The sequence below is a fragment of the Acromyrmex echinatior genome, chromosome 13 (assembly GCF_024713525.1).
Source record: "Acromyrmex echinatior isolate Ae372 chromosome 13, ASM2471352v2, whole genome shotgun sequence".
NCBI classification, from domain to species: domain Eukaryota; kingdom Metazoa; phylum Arthropoda; class Insecta; order Hymenoptera; family Formicidae; genus Acromyrmex; species Acromyrmex echinatior.
Window position 1 is genome coordinate 7,870,317 of NC_141864.1, and position 16,584 is coordinate 7,886,900.

Consider the following 16,584-nt stretch of genomic DNA (forward strand, 5'->3'; position numbering starts at 1 on the left):
ATAAAATTCAACCATCGTGTGTTATAATTGTAAAAATCATGTTTGCACCTATGCGACGCTGCTTCGTATAATAATGTTAGAACGTCAGAAGTCATATAGTGAAAAGTGTAGAACGAGAATTTCCAGATTCTAATTTAAAATAATTTGTTTTATCATTAATATCTCTTAAACGGAGTATAAAACAAAAGAAACATTACCTGTTTTACAGCAAAAATAAATCGATGAATCTCAAGTATAATCATTGCACAGATAGAAATTTGTCGTGACATTATGTGTTATTGGTCGTGTCATATATTTTACCACTATTTATATCCATGACGTTTAATGTTTTTATTGTAATTTGTAATGCAAGAATAATTAAATATCACAAACTATAACTTGTGCTGTGATTCTTTATGCTCTTTTTTTCATATTTTTAATAATAAATTTACTTGTAATTTTGTATGCATAGTTCTTGGAGATAAAAGATATATAATTAAAAAAAAGATTTCTGGAATAATAAACTTACCTTTAATTTTGGTCTCCTGTGGATCCAGAGGAGGTAATCGTGGATGAGTCTGCTGCCCCGGTTTCTTCAGCAGGACACCCACGACTTGCGGTGGCGGCATCATCATTTCCGCTACTCTTCCGAACGCCTCCTCTCACTTTCGAAGCGTCAATTCACGTCGCTGGTCATATCAATATCGCACTCGCACATATCGATGAAAAATTAATCTCTTCTCGATCCTACGTTTTCTTCTTTCGATTTCGCAAGCAGTAGCGGTTTACTAACGTTAGACCTTCTTTCTAGTCCACTAGCTTTTTTTCTTTTTAGCCCGAGAAATCGAAAATCAAAATTCTCTCTCTCACAGCGGAATCCCGAATTGAAGAAGCAGCTGCCAATCGTCGCTAATTGCTTTGTTGGCCGACAAGCTCTCCGCAAGAAAAGAAAGAGAAAGAGAGAGAAGAAAGACGACGAAGGCGCCGGCCGGGACCTCCTTTCCACTGGCGATGCTTCTTCTGCGTGCCGCCTCGTTATCGTCCGCTCTGCTACGCCACTCGGCCGTCCTCCTTGTTGATTGGCGTCACCCGGTATTTTTTTTAATTCGATCGGCGCGCGAGCGTGACCCCGCGCGTTCACGGCGCGCCAAGAAGGACGCGAGCTCCGATTTGCGAGCTATTATCGCCGAGAGCAACACTCGTCGTGCAATGTTTGCGAGCCATTCGTTGACGAGTTCGCCAACGAGTTCATCAACGATCTTACCAACTCGCGTGCCAATCGAATCCTCATTCGAAGGCCTCAATCTCGTTGACAATCGGCGATTATTTCCGAGCGCTCGAGGAGTCCAACGATTCGGCTGCTCCGATCTGCCATCGTTCCGCGAAAATTCGTCCCGTGCTTCTCTTCGCTTTCGTGCGTAACGAGGAAGAAATAAAGGAACGAAAAAAGAAAGAAATGCCAACCAATTAACCAATCGCGATTCGATTAATTGGAGAATTAATTGTGTTGGTTGTTACAACTTTCGAGACGCGTTGAGAGTCTATTAGTCTCATGCGAGCTTCTTCTTAATTTTGAAGACGCGACGTCAATTGAACGCCAAGACGTAATGCGTATAAATGCTCTTATCACGACGTGTTGATAAAGCGAATAGAAGGCGACATCAGGTCGTGAGAGTTTCTCGATCGCGACTTTCGAGTCGAAAGGCCGACGCTCGTCTCTCGTTGCGCTCTTCGTCTCGTTTTTCCCGCATACACGATGATTTTCGGCCGGAATACAATACCGAATGTATCGGTCGTGGCCGCATTCCGAGATTACAGAATGCGAAAGTTAATGCAATCACAATACAAATTGTAGAAAGAGAATGTTAATTTATCACGATTGGATTACTTTTATAATCGGCAATTGTAAGAATCACTATTTGCAGTCACATGAAATTTAATCTACCTTCATAATATTAGTGTATACACATCGCGTTACAGACGTTATCATTCGTGTAATACTTCGAATTTCTGGCGCGGAGCGCCAATTAAACTGTTCCGAAATCGATGACGAGAAAATTAAAGTCTCGATGATCAATTCAATTCGTCCTCTCGATGAACGTCACTTCCACCTTGTCGACCGATTGTGATTTCTATTAGAAATTAAATCGCTCTTTCTCTCTCTCTCTCTCTCTCTCTCTCTCTCTCTCTCTCTCTTTCTCTCTCTCGCGATCGTTACAACGGTAAGCAAACTTTTGTGAGGAACACTTCTGACACTTCCGGTACTCGATGGAAATGACCACCAACCTCCGCGGAGCGTTATCAGCGTTATCACTGTACCTCGTGCTTTCCAAGGGGTGTGATCGATCTCTCACCAATTACTCCGGCGGCTTTGCACGCGCGTCAACACGAAGTAGAGGAACGAACGTCGAAACACCAACGTTGTAACAACTTGGCGCGCGCGCGGCGAACAACTGATCGCAGAACGAATACGGCCAACGAGAGAACGCATCGTATACCCTACTCGCTTGCCCAGTCCCCACTACTCACCATCTGCGTCGATTATCTCTTTCTTTTCCCGAACACGAGAAAAAGAGGGAGAGAAAGAGAGAGAAGCACGTAGAGAAAGAGAAACCCTTGTAAACCTTTTAATCATGTTTACAAGTACAACCTTAGGACGACGTTAATATTTATATATTTTTTCCGCTGTCTCGCAATGATAAATAGTGTAGAGATGGTTTCTTAGAAATTGATTCCATCAATTTTCTGAATTAAAATCGTGAGTACATAAAATCACGTCTTGAAGAAATTTGGAATTAGACTTTATTGAAAAATAAAAGATTAACCATCTGGGGACCAGTGTTGCATATTTGTAATTAATATTCATTTTAAATTTAAATTCGGGATAAATTTGGAATAAATTCAAGATCAGATATGCAAAATCAGATATGCGTTTTGTGGTATTTTATTACAAATTTGATGTGAAAGTATTGTGAATTAAATCAAATTTTTGATGTATAATGTAATGATAAAATTTTAATAAATTCGTGCAATAGTTTATTTAGATCCACTTAAAAAGATATTTTTAATGTATTAAACTTCAAATAAAATATATTTTACGAGAGGCAGTATCGCGTCTCTTGATATCGTTCTGTCTTACTCAAACGCAACATCTGTCTTTATGTAACATATTCCAGCGCCATCTATCGCAAAACCGCGCAACTACTATACGAAATTTTGGCTCTGTTGACATTCCTAGTGTTCACACCATCTGTATACACGTATTTTCCATTCGGTGAGAATACTCTTCTTCTAGACTTTCAATCTTTTACAATCTTGTAGTTCTACAAACTCAGTATCGTTCGTTCCAGTAATGTGACTTCAGCCGTACGCTTATTTTCAAGATATAGACTATAAAACTCTTATATCAAGTAAATATCTGAGGTAACAGCTATACGAACAAAAAGTAAGTGAATTTTTTAACTTTGTTTTGATTTTCTCGGGAAATCCAATACAGCTGGGATCTTATTTTGTGCGTACTTTAATTCTGTAATAACAATTTTGCAATCCGTAAATCCAATTCGGAGATTTTTCACCGAATGGAAATAATGGTAAAATATAGGACGACTTTAGCATCCCCAAGTACTGAAGATGGAAATGTATGTAGTATTGAACATTGAAGTACTTTCAATCGTCACAAAGTCTATTCAATTGTGTGCTTGAGTCTGTTGTTATCGATCGATTTTATAGTTGCAGAATATATTTTCGAGTAAAATCAGTAAAAAAAAATTATTTTTTCAAAACGATATGCTATCTCTAAAGAATTAATGGAGAAGTCTAAAGCATTATTTTAGAAGAGGATAATAGATATACACTTACACGTTTTGCCTCCATGCAATTTTCTTGAGAATTTTTTTCAAATTGATAATTATACTGTTTGCATTCACATAAAGTTTAATCTGCCTTTGTAATAATACAATTATTTCGTGGAGTTTACTTGAGACAGAAATTAATCTTGAAGACTCTCTTTGCTTCTTGTCTGTGTGTTATACTTAAATTTAAATTTGACATTGCTTATGATGAGAATCGCATTGTTTGCGGAAACTCTCTCTCTCTCTCTCTCTCTCTCTCTCTCTCTCTCTCTCTCTCTCTCTCTCCCCCCCCCCTCCCTCCTTTCCTTCCTTCCTTCCTTCCTTCCTTCCTTCCTTCCTTCCTTCCTTCCTTCCTTCCTTCCTTCCTTCCTTCCTCCTTTCCCCCATTTCTTTCTCTCTCTCTCTCTCTCTCTCTCTCTCTCTCTCCAAGATTTTATCATCATTGAGAAAGAACGCAACTATTCTTACCGTACATAATTATAGCTAAGACTGTTGTATTAATAACGCTTCGATTTTAATTGTAATATTGCCTACGATATACCGCGCAATCACTAGTTTGCCTTTCGCCATCGACGGAAAGGATACGGAAACTGATATTTTTCAATCTCTTTTGCTATCGAGACGCAGGATGCGGGAACTCGATCTCAGCCTATGACGCGCGAAGGTTTCAAGACCGCCGATCTATGACGATAAAGTGCAAATTAAAAATGCAGTGACACACTTTCACCGTTAAGTACCGCTACTACTCGCAACGTAATGGTCACCATTCAGCTTCTGTCTGGGCAATAGAGTACGACGCGCGTAAAAATTTCGCGTAATTATTATGATCGCGAGTAAAATAGCTCTTGTCTGGTGCAGAGAAAACCTCCCACGAAATAGGGCCTCTGTCATGAGACGAGGTTATCGTATATTCATGGCGGGCAAAAAACATATACTCGCGTGACTCAGTTTGCTCTCCCATTTGGTCGAGCGATCTCATCCGTTTTCTTCGAAAATCTATTTGGGAGTGCAACGAAACTGCAACGCGAGCGAACAAAAGCGACCCCACTGGAAAAAGTAACCATATACCACTATCGACCATATTATATATTGCTCTGGGAATATCGCCCCTTACATTGCCCTGTTGGGGCTCGAACACCATAAAACTTCAGAAAGTGTCACGCGATTTGCGAGCATGCAATAGCGGCGACGACGTATTATAGCCGAGTTTCGTACATTATAACGCTCGGAGTCTGGTATTAGAATTTAGAACATGAGGACGTTCTCCGTATTCATGTATGTGAGAGCTATTTCACAAGAGACACTATAAAGTATATACTATAAATAAGTAGAGGGATAAAAGAAGTAAAGAAATAAGACGGAACAACAGACTTGTGAGACCGTTTTGCGGAAAACTCAATCAAAGATATAAATAACGAAATGTATTATATAACAAATTTCGTTATTTATATAATATAATGATTTATAACGAGTTTCGATTTCGGCCGTTATTCTCCGTTTAATTATAAAGATCTTACACGAAAAAAGGTTTTTCTAAAATATCTAAAAATTTAATATTTGAAAACAATTTTGTTGAGCTATTAAATGAAAACTATTTTGTTTAATTCTAAAAAGCTTAAATGCAATCAATTACATTTAAAGAATCAATTTGGTTGGAAATTACTACATTTATTAAATTTAAAAAAATTCGCGAAAAAATCGTTTTCTCTTTGTAGACCTTCGTGTTTTTTTTAGCGTCTCCACCTACAAAAAAAAACATGATCAAAATACGTAAATAAATCCTTCTCGAAATTCTCCGAAATCGTTCCACTTTTGTCTGAAACGGTTTTTCGTATTTTCTATATTTTTCAAAATATTTGTTTGTTGAGATTAAAATATGAATCACTCTATATATAAATATTACTAACCATTAAAATCTGCTTTGATAAAAAATAGAAATTTTTCTTTTATTTAAATTTTAAAATACTTCCGCAAAATCGTACTTTCCGTGTATACATCGGAGTCGCTTTATTGATTGCTAAGTTTTGCTCGAAAATTAGATTGTTAACGAGACAAATCGATATGGTCGTTGGAGAATAAGATATAATTGAATGATGCGTCGATCCATATCGGGACGGAGTGTATCGATGATCTCACAGCACGATGTTAGACATTTCATCGCTATCATAGTAATATTTCGCACGCGTTCGCTACGAACAAAGAACATGCCAGTCGAATTTTTGCCGGCAGCTGGCAACATAGATCTTTGCACCAGACGAGTGTGAATATAACGAAACTTTCAGAAAATATTTTTATCCCCCTCACGAAACATGGAAAAATACGATACAGTCAGCCATACCGAAGGTGGAGACGACGAAACGAAACGAGAAGTTCCAAAAATAACTGATTCCAGCATGAAAAAAACATTTGCCGAAGTATGTAAAAATTTAGCGAAACATAAAAGATTTGCATAGAAAGAATAATTTGTGAAGTATGTAAAAGTGTAACTTTATATTAAATCTGAAAATATTTTTGTTGGACCATCAAATAATTATATAGGACTGCTTGCTAAAATATCAAAACTTTCTGTAGCGTTGCACATCATGTTTAAGTATTCTATATAATTATTTTAATAGCCCAAAAATTATCTTTAAATTTGTATCTAACTAAAAATTTAGATGCTTCAAAACTAAACGGGTTTTTTTTCAGATAGAAATAATTTTGTCTTTCTTTTCATCCTTGCTTTCATGATGATATATTACAGGCAATCAGGAAGCTAAAAAAACACAAACTTTTATGCATTTTTTTTTTTAAAGATGTATACATATTTTTATATAAAACTATTTTTATTTAAAGGGTCAATGTTCCATTAAAACTTTGTAATTTTTTAATGTCAAAACATTAAATAATAATTAAGTTATAGCCGATGACCGAAAAATCTTTTTTTAAAAAAACGTTTTGCGGTGATCAATATTATTCGGAACCAAGTTATCTAAGATGAAAAAATCAAAAAGATTTATTTTTTAATAGTTCTCAATTTTCCGAAACATTGTGTGAGGATAAATGACGACAGTTTAAAGATAACGTTTCGATTTTCGTGGGCATTTTTTTGTTTATAAAAAAAAATATATATTTAAAAAATCCTTCGATTAAAGACTAGATTTAAACATCTAAAAAAGTGTGTAAAATTTTTAATTGATCGGTAGAGCGGTTTTTGAAATATTTTAGTGACTAATTTTGAAAATATAGTTTTGAGAAAAGTGTGTTTAAAGTTTCAAGTGCAGTTCACACTAAATTAAAAAATTTATTTTTCAACTTATTGATCTATTTCAGGCTTATATAAGATATCTTCTGTTGAAGTTGTAGCCTTTAAAATATCAATTTTATATTGCCAACGAGATATTGAAAATTGATTTTTTTCTGCATATAATCCCTTAATGTTCGTGGTTTCTCTTAAAATGTCAGATTTAAAATCTTGCGGAGTTAAAAAAAATCACGAGCTGCGTCGAATTGGCCACGTCGCTTATAAAATCGTGGTATGATTAAGCAACGATAACTTTAAAATAAATTCTCAGTTTATTTCGGTTACTTGTTAATGAAAGGAGAAAGAAAACGAGAGATAGAGAGAGAGGGGGGAGGCAGGGAGGGAGGGAGAGAGAGATTGCTTTTTAATAAGAGTATAAGAGAGAAATAATTAATTTTCCTTGCTTCGTGCTATTTTCCATGATACCAGTTTTGAAAACTCACGGGAACGAGTCCTGAGTCACAAGCGCGTTTAATGTACGTGCGCGCGCGCCACGTTAGTCACGGTGTCATTTAATTAAAATTGCTCGTTGAGCGTCAGCCGTTGCGAATCGAAAAGTTGTGCTTCATACGAGACGTAAAGAAATAAATTAAATCTCGCTCGCGACATTGCCTTTTAGAGAACCGCGCGCGCCCTGCCGCATTAAATGTCGCATATTAAACTCTTCAATATGCACAATTAATAATCTCCATAGATATGGTATATGTAATTGTCTCTTACAAGAAAACATTGTAAAGTGTCAATTATGTTTCTAATAAAACTTTGTATATATACACACACATATACACACACACATATAAATAAATAAATTTAGAAATATTAGTTGCGCGGCAGAAAAAACGGAGTGAATCATCCCTTGTAGATAAAGCAGTTTTTAGCTTTTTTTTTTATTACATCTCTTTATTCAAGATGTTAACATATATTGTACAAAAATTTTAATAATAAAATTTCTTTTATTTATCCAAATTAATAATATTTAAAAAAAATCTTTTCTTTAATTCAGAAGTTAAAAATTATTTTTTATAACTAATATTTTTAAATTTATTTATTTATGTAATTTACATGTACACAAAGTTTCATTAAAATCAGAATTTGATACTTTGTAAGGATTCCTTATTGTCGTCGTAACTTAAATTGTTCTCATTTCTAAACTTTTATTATGACAGTCAATCTGCTAATGTTTCGAATGCATTCGCGATGCCCGATACAGATAACGATAAGGTTAGATTCGGACCACGAGCTTAGTACAACGAACATGCGATATATCAATGCGCAACTCTTACTTTCACTTTTAAGGAAATACGTATACATTCGTTACGGCACGCTAATTTTATGAGTCGATTATAACACGTTGATTAATTATTTCGAAATTACCTCAAACACGAAGCGCGAAGTGAATCGTCGACTTCGCTTTGATTACCGTCATATATTCCAAGGACACTTCACACTATAAAATTGCCTCTGATCGGTCTCTTCCCTTCATTGAAGACTTTTCTTCTTTGTTTTCTTCTTTCTTTTCTTTAATATCTCCGTATTATCACTCTTTTGCAATCAGCACGCAATGAAAAAAAATTTGACACCGTTTTTCATAATTCGCACATTTTCATTTGCAAATTTTCATCGCGACTGGAATAAATGTTCTATCGTCTCGTCGCGTCTCGTCATACAATCCAAATTTAGACAGCTACTTACATGGCTCGTCTGTGCATTCGTTAAGCGGTTGTTATGACTTTTCTACTAGCGCATTAGAAATGAATCTATTTCACAATTATATACAGTCGCAATTATTATGAATCATTACAATTCATACATAGAAAAAACGATTTTGTTGAAGTTTTACTAAAAATTCAGATACAGATCTGAAAATAATTTTGTTGGATAATAAAAATTATTATTTTGATGGTTTAACAAAAATTATTTTTAGACTTGTTATTTAGAAAATTTATAGATATTTCAGCAAAATCTGTTCTGTTTTTATAACGTGAATCGCGAAGACGTCAAAAATAACGTGTGAATAAAAATGTATTTTCATGATAAACAAATCATTTTAAAACATAAAGCACATTTACGCTTCAATGAGATATATTGTCATTGGAAAATTGTCTATTGAGTATGAAGCACTGATAAATAAAGACGTGATATAAAATATATATGCTAGTAAGTAATATTATATTTATCAAATATTAATAAAGATTGCTTTTATTATCTCACAATCAACAAACAGCGAAAATAAATTTTAAAATTGTATCCATTGTTATAGAACCTTGTAACATCCTGCGGGATAACGTATCGGCTAACGCTAAAAGCATGGAAGTTCCGTTGATATGAGACATCAAGGACAACTTTGACTGATAAATATATTTTTACTTACAATGGGTTATACGAAAATTTTAAAAAAGTATAATGTTAATACGTATAAATAAATAGACATGTTGTAGAAAGTTTAATTACTAAGCATATATAATTACGTACTAAGCATATATAATTTCTATCTTATTTCTTGTCTATCTTACCTCATCTATCCAATTCTTATATATATTTCATAATTTTTGTAATTTTTCAAAAGCGAATAATTTAAATTGGGCTCTTGAAATATTAAAACAAATAAAAATATAGTAAAAACGAGCAATTAAGAGCCTTAATACGGTAATTGATGCGATTATCATATACATATTTATATTTATAATTTTTCATACAAAATAAGACAGTTAATAGAATTTCATATTACAAAATTGTGAATTAGTTGATAAATTAATTGAATTGTTGGTGAATTAGTTGAATTAGTTAGTGAATTAGTTGAATTATTGCGGAAGATCCTAATGAGTAACAATGTTATTACTTCTTTTGCGATGACGATTAGCTATTGCTCGGATGAGTCATCTGAAATTAAAATCTCGAAAAGATTTATTTAATATATTAAATTATTTAATAAAAATTGTATTTGATAAAGTAATTTCAATTATTTTAATAAAGTATCTAAAAAAGACTCGATATATTCGATAGATTAAATTCTTTTTAAAGTTTTAAAAAATTACAAGTGTTTCAAACAAATCGATTAGTGAATTATTATTAACATAATCATTTAAAAATATAAACACTTCTATTTGCGCTCTATACATATTCGTTTCATACCGCGTTAGCTGCACGATATAGCATTAAAGGTAAATACAATGTAATACAGTATCAATACAGTATCAATACAGTAGTATTACATAAAAAATCCATTTTTACATAAAAATGAAAATAAGAGGAACAACCTTCAATGATCTTGATCTTAATAAATGTTGTCCAGAACATGACTCTGAACATTCAAAAAGTTTTAGCCAATGATTGAACACCTTTTGGGTAATGCTAACGCCGATGATACTGTAATTTTCAATAACCTCAGAGCTTCATAACTCGAAAAGAATTTAATAAAAAAATATTTTATTATAGTGTTTGAAGAGCTCTCAATAGATGATAGGTTACAAAAAATAGCTTGGTTTGCAGCATTGCAGCAATCACCGATCGGCCGATGATAATACAGTTTTCCGAATGCTCATCGGCGCGTTCCACTGGTTATGGCGGTTACAAAAGATGTATTCCATTTGACACTTACAACATTCGCAAGTATTATTTGTTTTTATTTAATATTTGATAAACAAACAAGAATAAAATTATTCCAGCGTTACAAGCGTTAAGCGAAACATGCATCCCAAGTATAGAAATTGGCGCAAATCCGCTTGATATATTCCGCCTCTGATCGAATTAATTAGCGATGCGTCAGAAAGATTAGTGCATAGTTAATACGCTTAATCTAACGACTAGTCAGACGATAAGTTTTTCGAAAACTCATTTCGACGTTCTACATTGCAAAATAATAAATCGATCATACGTACGCAAGTCTCGAGAGATCGCTCGACCGAGGCGAACGTGTTTTGCTTCGCTGCGGAAGCAAGACCCATCAATTCATTTTTCAAAAAATGGCATTACTATCAGATCAAAGCATACTGAAATAATCCCCTACACTGAAACAAAAGCAGCCAATTTTTGGTTGTGTTAGCTTACCGAAATCGTATACTGCGGATAGGCTAACGCAAAAAATGGCTGCTGCAGCTATTAATTAACAATGCTGTGCTATATTTAAGTAATCTTTTCTTTTAGTGTACGATCATGCCTTTATCGTTTATTGGATCAGGATGGAAGCGTTCGATCCAGGAGGGCCTCGTTAGCGCACAATGTGATAGCACAAATTTACTCACATCGGCCTAGTAACTTTTCACTGGTTTATTAATGAAAATATTTTATTTTAATTAATCAATTAATGATGTGAGCTATCTAAACCCTCTCTTCAAATCGAACGTAACTCATATTTACATTAAAAACTATAAATTGACTAACTGTCTGTTTGCGAATTATGGACTAACTAATTACTAACTTTCAGCGTGGATAATGTAGAAATTGAGCTTAAGAATTAATTATACACGTGCTGTGGAGATGGCGTCACATGGAGTACAATTGTGACGTTGCGAGCATTAGTCGCGGCGCTCGAGTTGGTTCTTCTTCTCAGCTTTCCTTTCTTTCCCTCTCTTGATGTCATGGCGTTCTGCGTGTGGACCTCGTGAAGTCTCCGCGATAGATAATAAGTTAAGAACGGTAAGATTAACAATCACCTTTTGTTCACTGCGAGATCGACATCGATTACTGCTCATGTCATTCGATAATTATCGTCAGATTAATACTCATAGATTTTCTTAGTCTCCCGTATTCTAACCTAGCAATGCGATATCGATATCCGAGCCGTTTTTACACACGCAATCACGTCTCTACTTTTGTAATCTATTCTTTCTAAACAATCATTCAAGTTTGTATTAAACCGCCTTATGGCATATGAGTCAGAATCAACGAGTAACATTCATTCGTAAACTTAACGATTTCCCGCCAATTGTCCTTCGCCGTTAGTTAGTTATCGCCGGCGCCCAGACACGCTCGGCGCCACATTGGGCACAGCAGCCACAACGTAGCCACACAATATGTATAAAACTAAATTCTGAGCATGTCAATTTTACAATCTCTTCGGATTCTAAGAGTATTCTTAACTCTTCAAAACATCCGCAAACTTAAACACCAATCTCATGTAATTCAAGAAATCAATTATTGCCGAGTGTAATGAAAAAGATAAAAATATCGAACTAATTTGGATTCCAGCTCATCGTAATATTCAAGGAAACGAAAATGCGGACGTGTTACTCAAGAGGGCCGTCTCTGAAGGTAATTCGCTGGAGGTGAAGATACCTTATTTATTAGTATTAGGATATTATTAGTATTTTTAAAACCCAGTGCAATAAGGACAATGAAGATTTCTTGAAATATAGAACTAATATTCTTTATAAAGGCTGAGTATTTTCAACTATTTTCAATCAGGTAAACCATGGTTTATTTCCAGTAATCTAAACAGAAAAGCTATTGTAACTATCAATCGCTTTCGTTGTGGCCATAATTCTTTAAAATCTAGTTTATTTAGATTTAAGATAATCAATAGCGATAAATATTCTTGTGGTCTCATCGAAGATGGGAACCATATACTATGGGTTTGCAATAAATTTACCAAAGAAAGAAAGAATATGTTAGATAAGTTTAATAAGTTGAATATAAAAGCTCCGAGTGACATTAAAGAAATTTTAAAAAGAATGAAAACGAATGATATTATAACTGATTATAAATGAATTCTGTAATGAATGCAAGATCGATATATAAATCCCCCCCCTTTTTTTTAAATTAAAAAGATCTTTCAAGCATGTATTTTCCATTATTATATTCTATATCTTTAATTATCGTTTTCTATATTAGGTTTAAATAGTTTTATTCTTGAGCATAAAGACATAAGCTGTGTTACCTCCAGTTATATTGTTATTTCAGCGCCATCTATTGATAGCTGCAAGGCTGCGAATGTATGTAAAATGGCTGCATTCTAACTGTGGGCCAATAAACTAAATTATCTATCTATCTATAAAACTAAATGCCTTATATTCCCCTTATATATAATAAGCTTAAGGTCCAATCAATATGTATGTCTAGTTGTAACACCAGCCTAATAGGCTCACTTTTAAAATGGCTTTCTTTTTTCTTTAAAATACCTTTTCTTTTTTCTTTTCAATAAAAATAAATAAATAAAACTAAATGATGTATTATAACTGCATAATACCATGTACAATACAAAATAAAATATTTCACGTATAATGCCCATGTCACTTCACAATGCATGCCAATACTGCCAGCAAATCATGAACAGTTAGAAATTTTCTGGTAAGAGAACGCACAGACTTCTATATACACTACTAGACTGCTAATTCGTTTGAAAAAAGTGACCCCCCCACCCCCAATTTTGATGTACGTATTAGGCTGCGTTCGGAAACGTTACCTTAGTGCCTCCGTGTATCGTTTTATCCTTAGGCCTGTTCTTTTATGAAGAGTACTGAGCTAATTCTGAACTAGTGCAATAAGTACTCTCCACTGTACAAGAGTTCAAAAATTCGGGTGGAAAAAGAAAATCTCGTTCTTCACCCAATATTAAACAAGGATAAGATGATACGACGGGGAACACCCGGTAATGTTTTCGAACGCATGCGTCGAAAACCGCTCCACGTAACCGTATATACATCTGCACATGCGCACACATCAATACATATATTTTGACAAATTAACCTAATTTAACAATATTAGAACTATTCAATATTTCTTTATAGTCGAGCGTTTAAAGTAAAAAATAAAAATTATTTTATTTCTTTTAATATATAATATAATGTATAAAAATTGTGAGTTAAGCACTTTAAGTGTATATATATATAAGAAAGTTAATAGTTTTAACAAAATTATTTTAAATATATGAATATATTTTTATTAAATATATTTAATAAAAAATATTCAAATTCTGTACAAATATTCTTACGTTTCACGTATGTATTTGGCACGTATTCGATTATTTGTGTATTATAGAACTATAAATGTATAAAAAATTTGAAAAATATAATATACAATAATAAAATAATAATGTCAGGAAGCAACAGGACTTTTCAAGTCATTGATGATACCGTTATAATGGGAAATCAAAGTTGTTTTGTAAATTAAACTTATGACTGGTGTTACACATTAATCTCTTTGTCATTTGATCACAGTTAAATAACACTTCGTTAGACTTTGCGATATCAGAATGAAAATTTGACATTTGAAAATTCTATTTGATTTTAAGTCGTGACACGATAATTCAGCAAATTTGTATATCAATGAGAATTCCGCAATTTGTAATTTTGCATTTTTTTGAATGCTATTCTATACTTGATTATTTTATTGTACTAAGGAGGACCAGAAAGTTTGTGATCGAATGTTTCTAGTATTATATAATTTATAAACAATAAATTAAATTTTACGCTCCAGTTTTTTAAACGCTATGAACTTACACTGATAAAGAGGTTAGTTGTACACGTTTGGCACGTGTGTTATATAACTGACACAGAATGCAACCATACTCCATTCCTTCGGATTAATTCGTGACACGTGCACAGAACCATCGTACAATTCCGGGATCCACTACGAAGTTAACAGTCTAGTAGTACCTATATATAGAAATCTGTGGAATGAAAGATTCAGTAAAGTCTACTTTCTTCAGAGCGATGGCGGTACTGTTCTGTTGAGGAAAGTAGTTTATTTATATTGCTGTAACTTTTTTTTACTCACAAACTAGGCATGTACATATAATTTTTTACAGACAAATCTAGTTTGAAAATGATGAAAATATTATTTTAGATTTTGTTTTATGACATTTGAGATTAATTATAATTTTGAAAAGTTGCATTAAAACCTAAAATAAATAGTTTCAATATAAGCAAGATTTTTTTGTGAAAATGTATTTTGTAGAAAAATTTGAAAGAAAAATACTTGGGAAGCTATTAATCTTTGCCAATTCGGAATGAACGTAATGGAACTAGCGTTATCTTCTCTCTCTCTCTCTCTCTCTCTCTCTCTCTCTCTCTCTCTCTCTCTCTCGCTTCAACCTCTGGATTCTAATTATAATTCATTTCCTGTTAGTTAAAATAGATAGTTTTAATCTTTGCTCTTAGAAATGTAAATAAAGAAATAGATGGCATTTTCGCAATCAATCTTCATAGAACCCGACTTACGTTCTACCGACATTTTTAATTCATTCCAATTTCGTTTCTCGATGCAGTCAGATGCGTAAATTACGTCGAGTACCTGTTTCACTGGTAGAATAATGCCTTGGTTGATTAATACTGACGGACTCCGAGAATTTCTGTATTGTCCGTACTCGAATGGTGTTACTATTCTACACGTAGTTTCCACAAAGAGGAAATCGACACTTTGCAAACGCATAGTTCTCCGTAAATCTGAACAAAGGCAATAATACATTGCTTTATTGTTTCCCCTTAATGAAATAAAAGGAATATTTTTTTATAGAATTTTTATAGCGTGTCTAATTTATCTTTCGATATGAATAGAAAAGAGAAAGCATGATGAAGTTGATTATAAGAGGAACTATTCGCGAATGGCTCTCAACATTTTACAACGTTCGCGGATTGAGATGACAAGGAAATCGAGCGATCAAGCAAGTCGCAGTTATTTTTCAATACATAATTCGCGGGTGTTAAACTTTTTCTATGGCAACGCGATTCGTGGCGAAATGTAGAGAGTCGTTCCTGGCCACAGTTAGCAAATTACAAACGTGCATTTTATGACCGGAGTGAAGGTTGATAGTGGGGGTGGCGCAATGCGGCGCACCGACTCGCATCCGCGGAAACAGGAGAATCAAGAGAAATCTCGGAACAGGATATATGAACTTACGCAGCGACTTCAGTGCAAAGCGCAATTCATATAATTAATGAGATATCACGTGATCAAAAGAGATCTCTAATTAATGCGCGCGTTATCAAAGCTACGCGAGAGCCAAGTTCTTTTCAATCAAACATTGATGAAACCGCGAGAGTATCGCAAATCCATGAAAGAGCTGTGGTACAGATATTTACAAGATATAGCGATAATATATAGATAACAATCAGACGTTTGTTTACAACGACCTGAAACGGCGTGAAAGGCCTCTTCTTTCCACACCGGTTTCTCTTCGTCTGATATCTCTCTTGCATCCGCTTTCTCGTCCTATCCGCGAGAGAATCGCGCTCTTCTTTACTCTTGTCTCGGTGTAGCGACCCCCACTATGAAATCCCGCTCTCGTATCGAACGCTCTGTGACGTCATTGAACTGTATGACGTCATGCCAGCGACTCTCATTCGAGGAAGCCGGAGCAAACGAACCGGCGATGCGAAGAGTTATTCAGACAGCGCGTTTGATAACGAACATTAATCGGGGCGGGCACTCGTGAATTCGTTATAGACATAGGTACAAATTGTTGGCATTTAATCGCAAGATAAACATATAATTCGCGAATAAAAGAAAGGCAGTTTTGCTATGGATCACTTCCTT

General features: G+C 34.3%; 1 protein-coding gene and 2 long non-coding RNA genes across 3 annotated transcripts in view; 1 reads left to right on the forward strand and 2 right to left on the reverse strand.

The window, feature by feature from the left end:
- Positions 1-2,468, reverse strand: part of LOC105148701 (uncharacterized) — a 40,453-nt gene extending 37,985 nt beyond the window's left edge. The window contains exon 1 of the mRNA XM_011060584.2: positions 509-2,468. Within this exon, the coding sequence (XP_011058886.2) occupies positions 509-614 (106 nt within the window). The 5' untranslated portion in view covers positions 615-2,468. The remainder of the gene's footprint in view (positions 1-508) is intronic.
- A 791-nt stretch (positions 2,469-3,259) lies between these two features.
- LOC105148702 (uncharacterized) lies at positions 3,260-13,332 on the forward strand. The gene is made up of 4 exons (XR_846492.2): positions 3,260-3,424; positions 10,549-11,748; positions 12,301-12,363; positions 13,012-13,332. It is a non-coding gene; the product is annotated as an uncharacterized LOC105148702 (long non-coding RNA).
- Positions 12,365-16,361, reverse strand: LOC147907600 (uncharacterized). Its single transcript, XR_015547239.1, has 4 exons — positions 16,182-16,361; positions 15,270-15,494; positions 14,550-15,170; positions 12,365-13,067 (listed from the first exon to the last, which is right to left on the reverse strand). It is a non-coding gene; the product is annotated as an uncharacterized LOC147907600 (long non-coding RNA).
- Between the last annotated feature and the right edge of the window lie 223 nt (positions 16,362-16,584).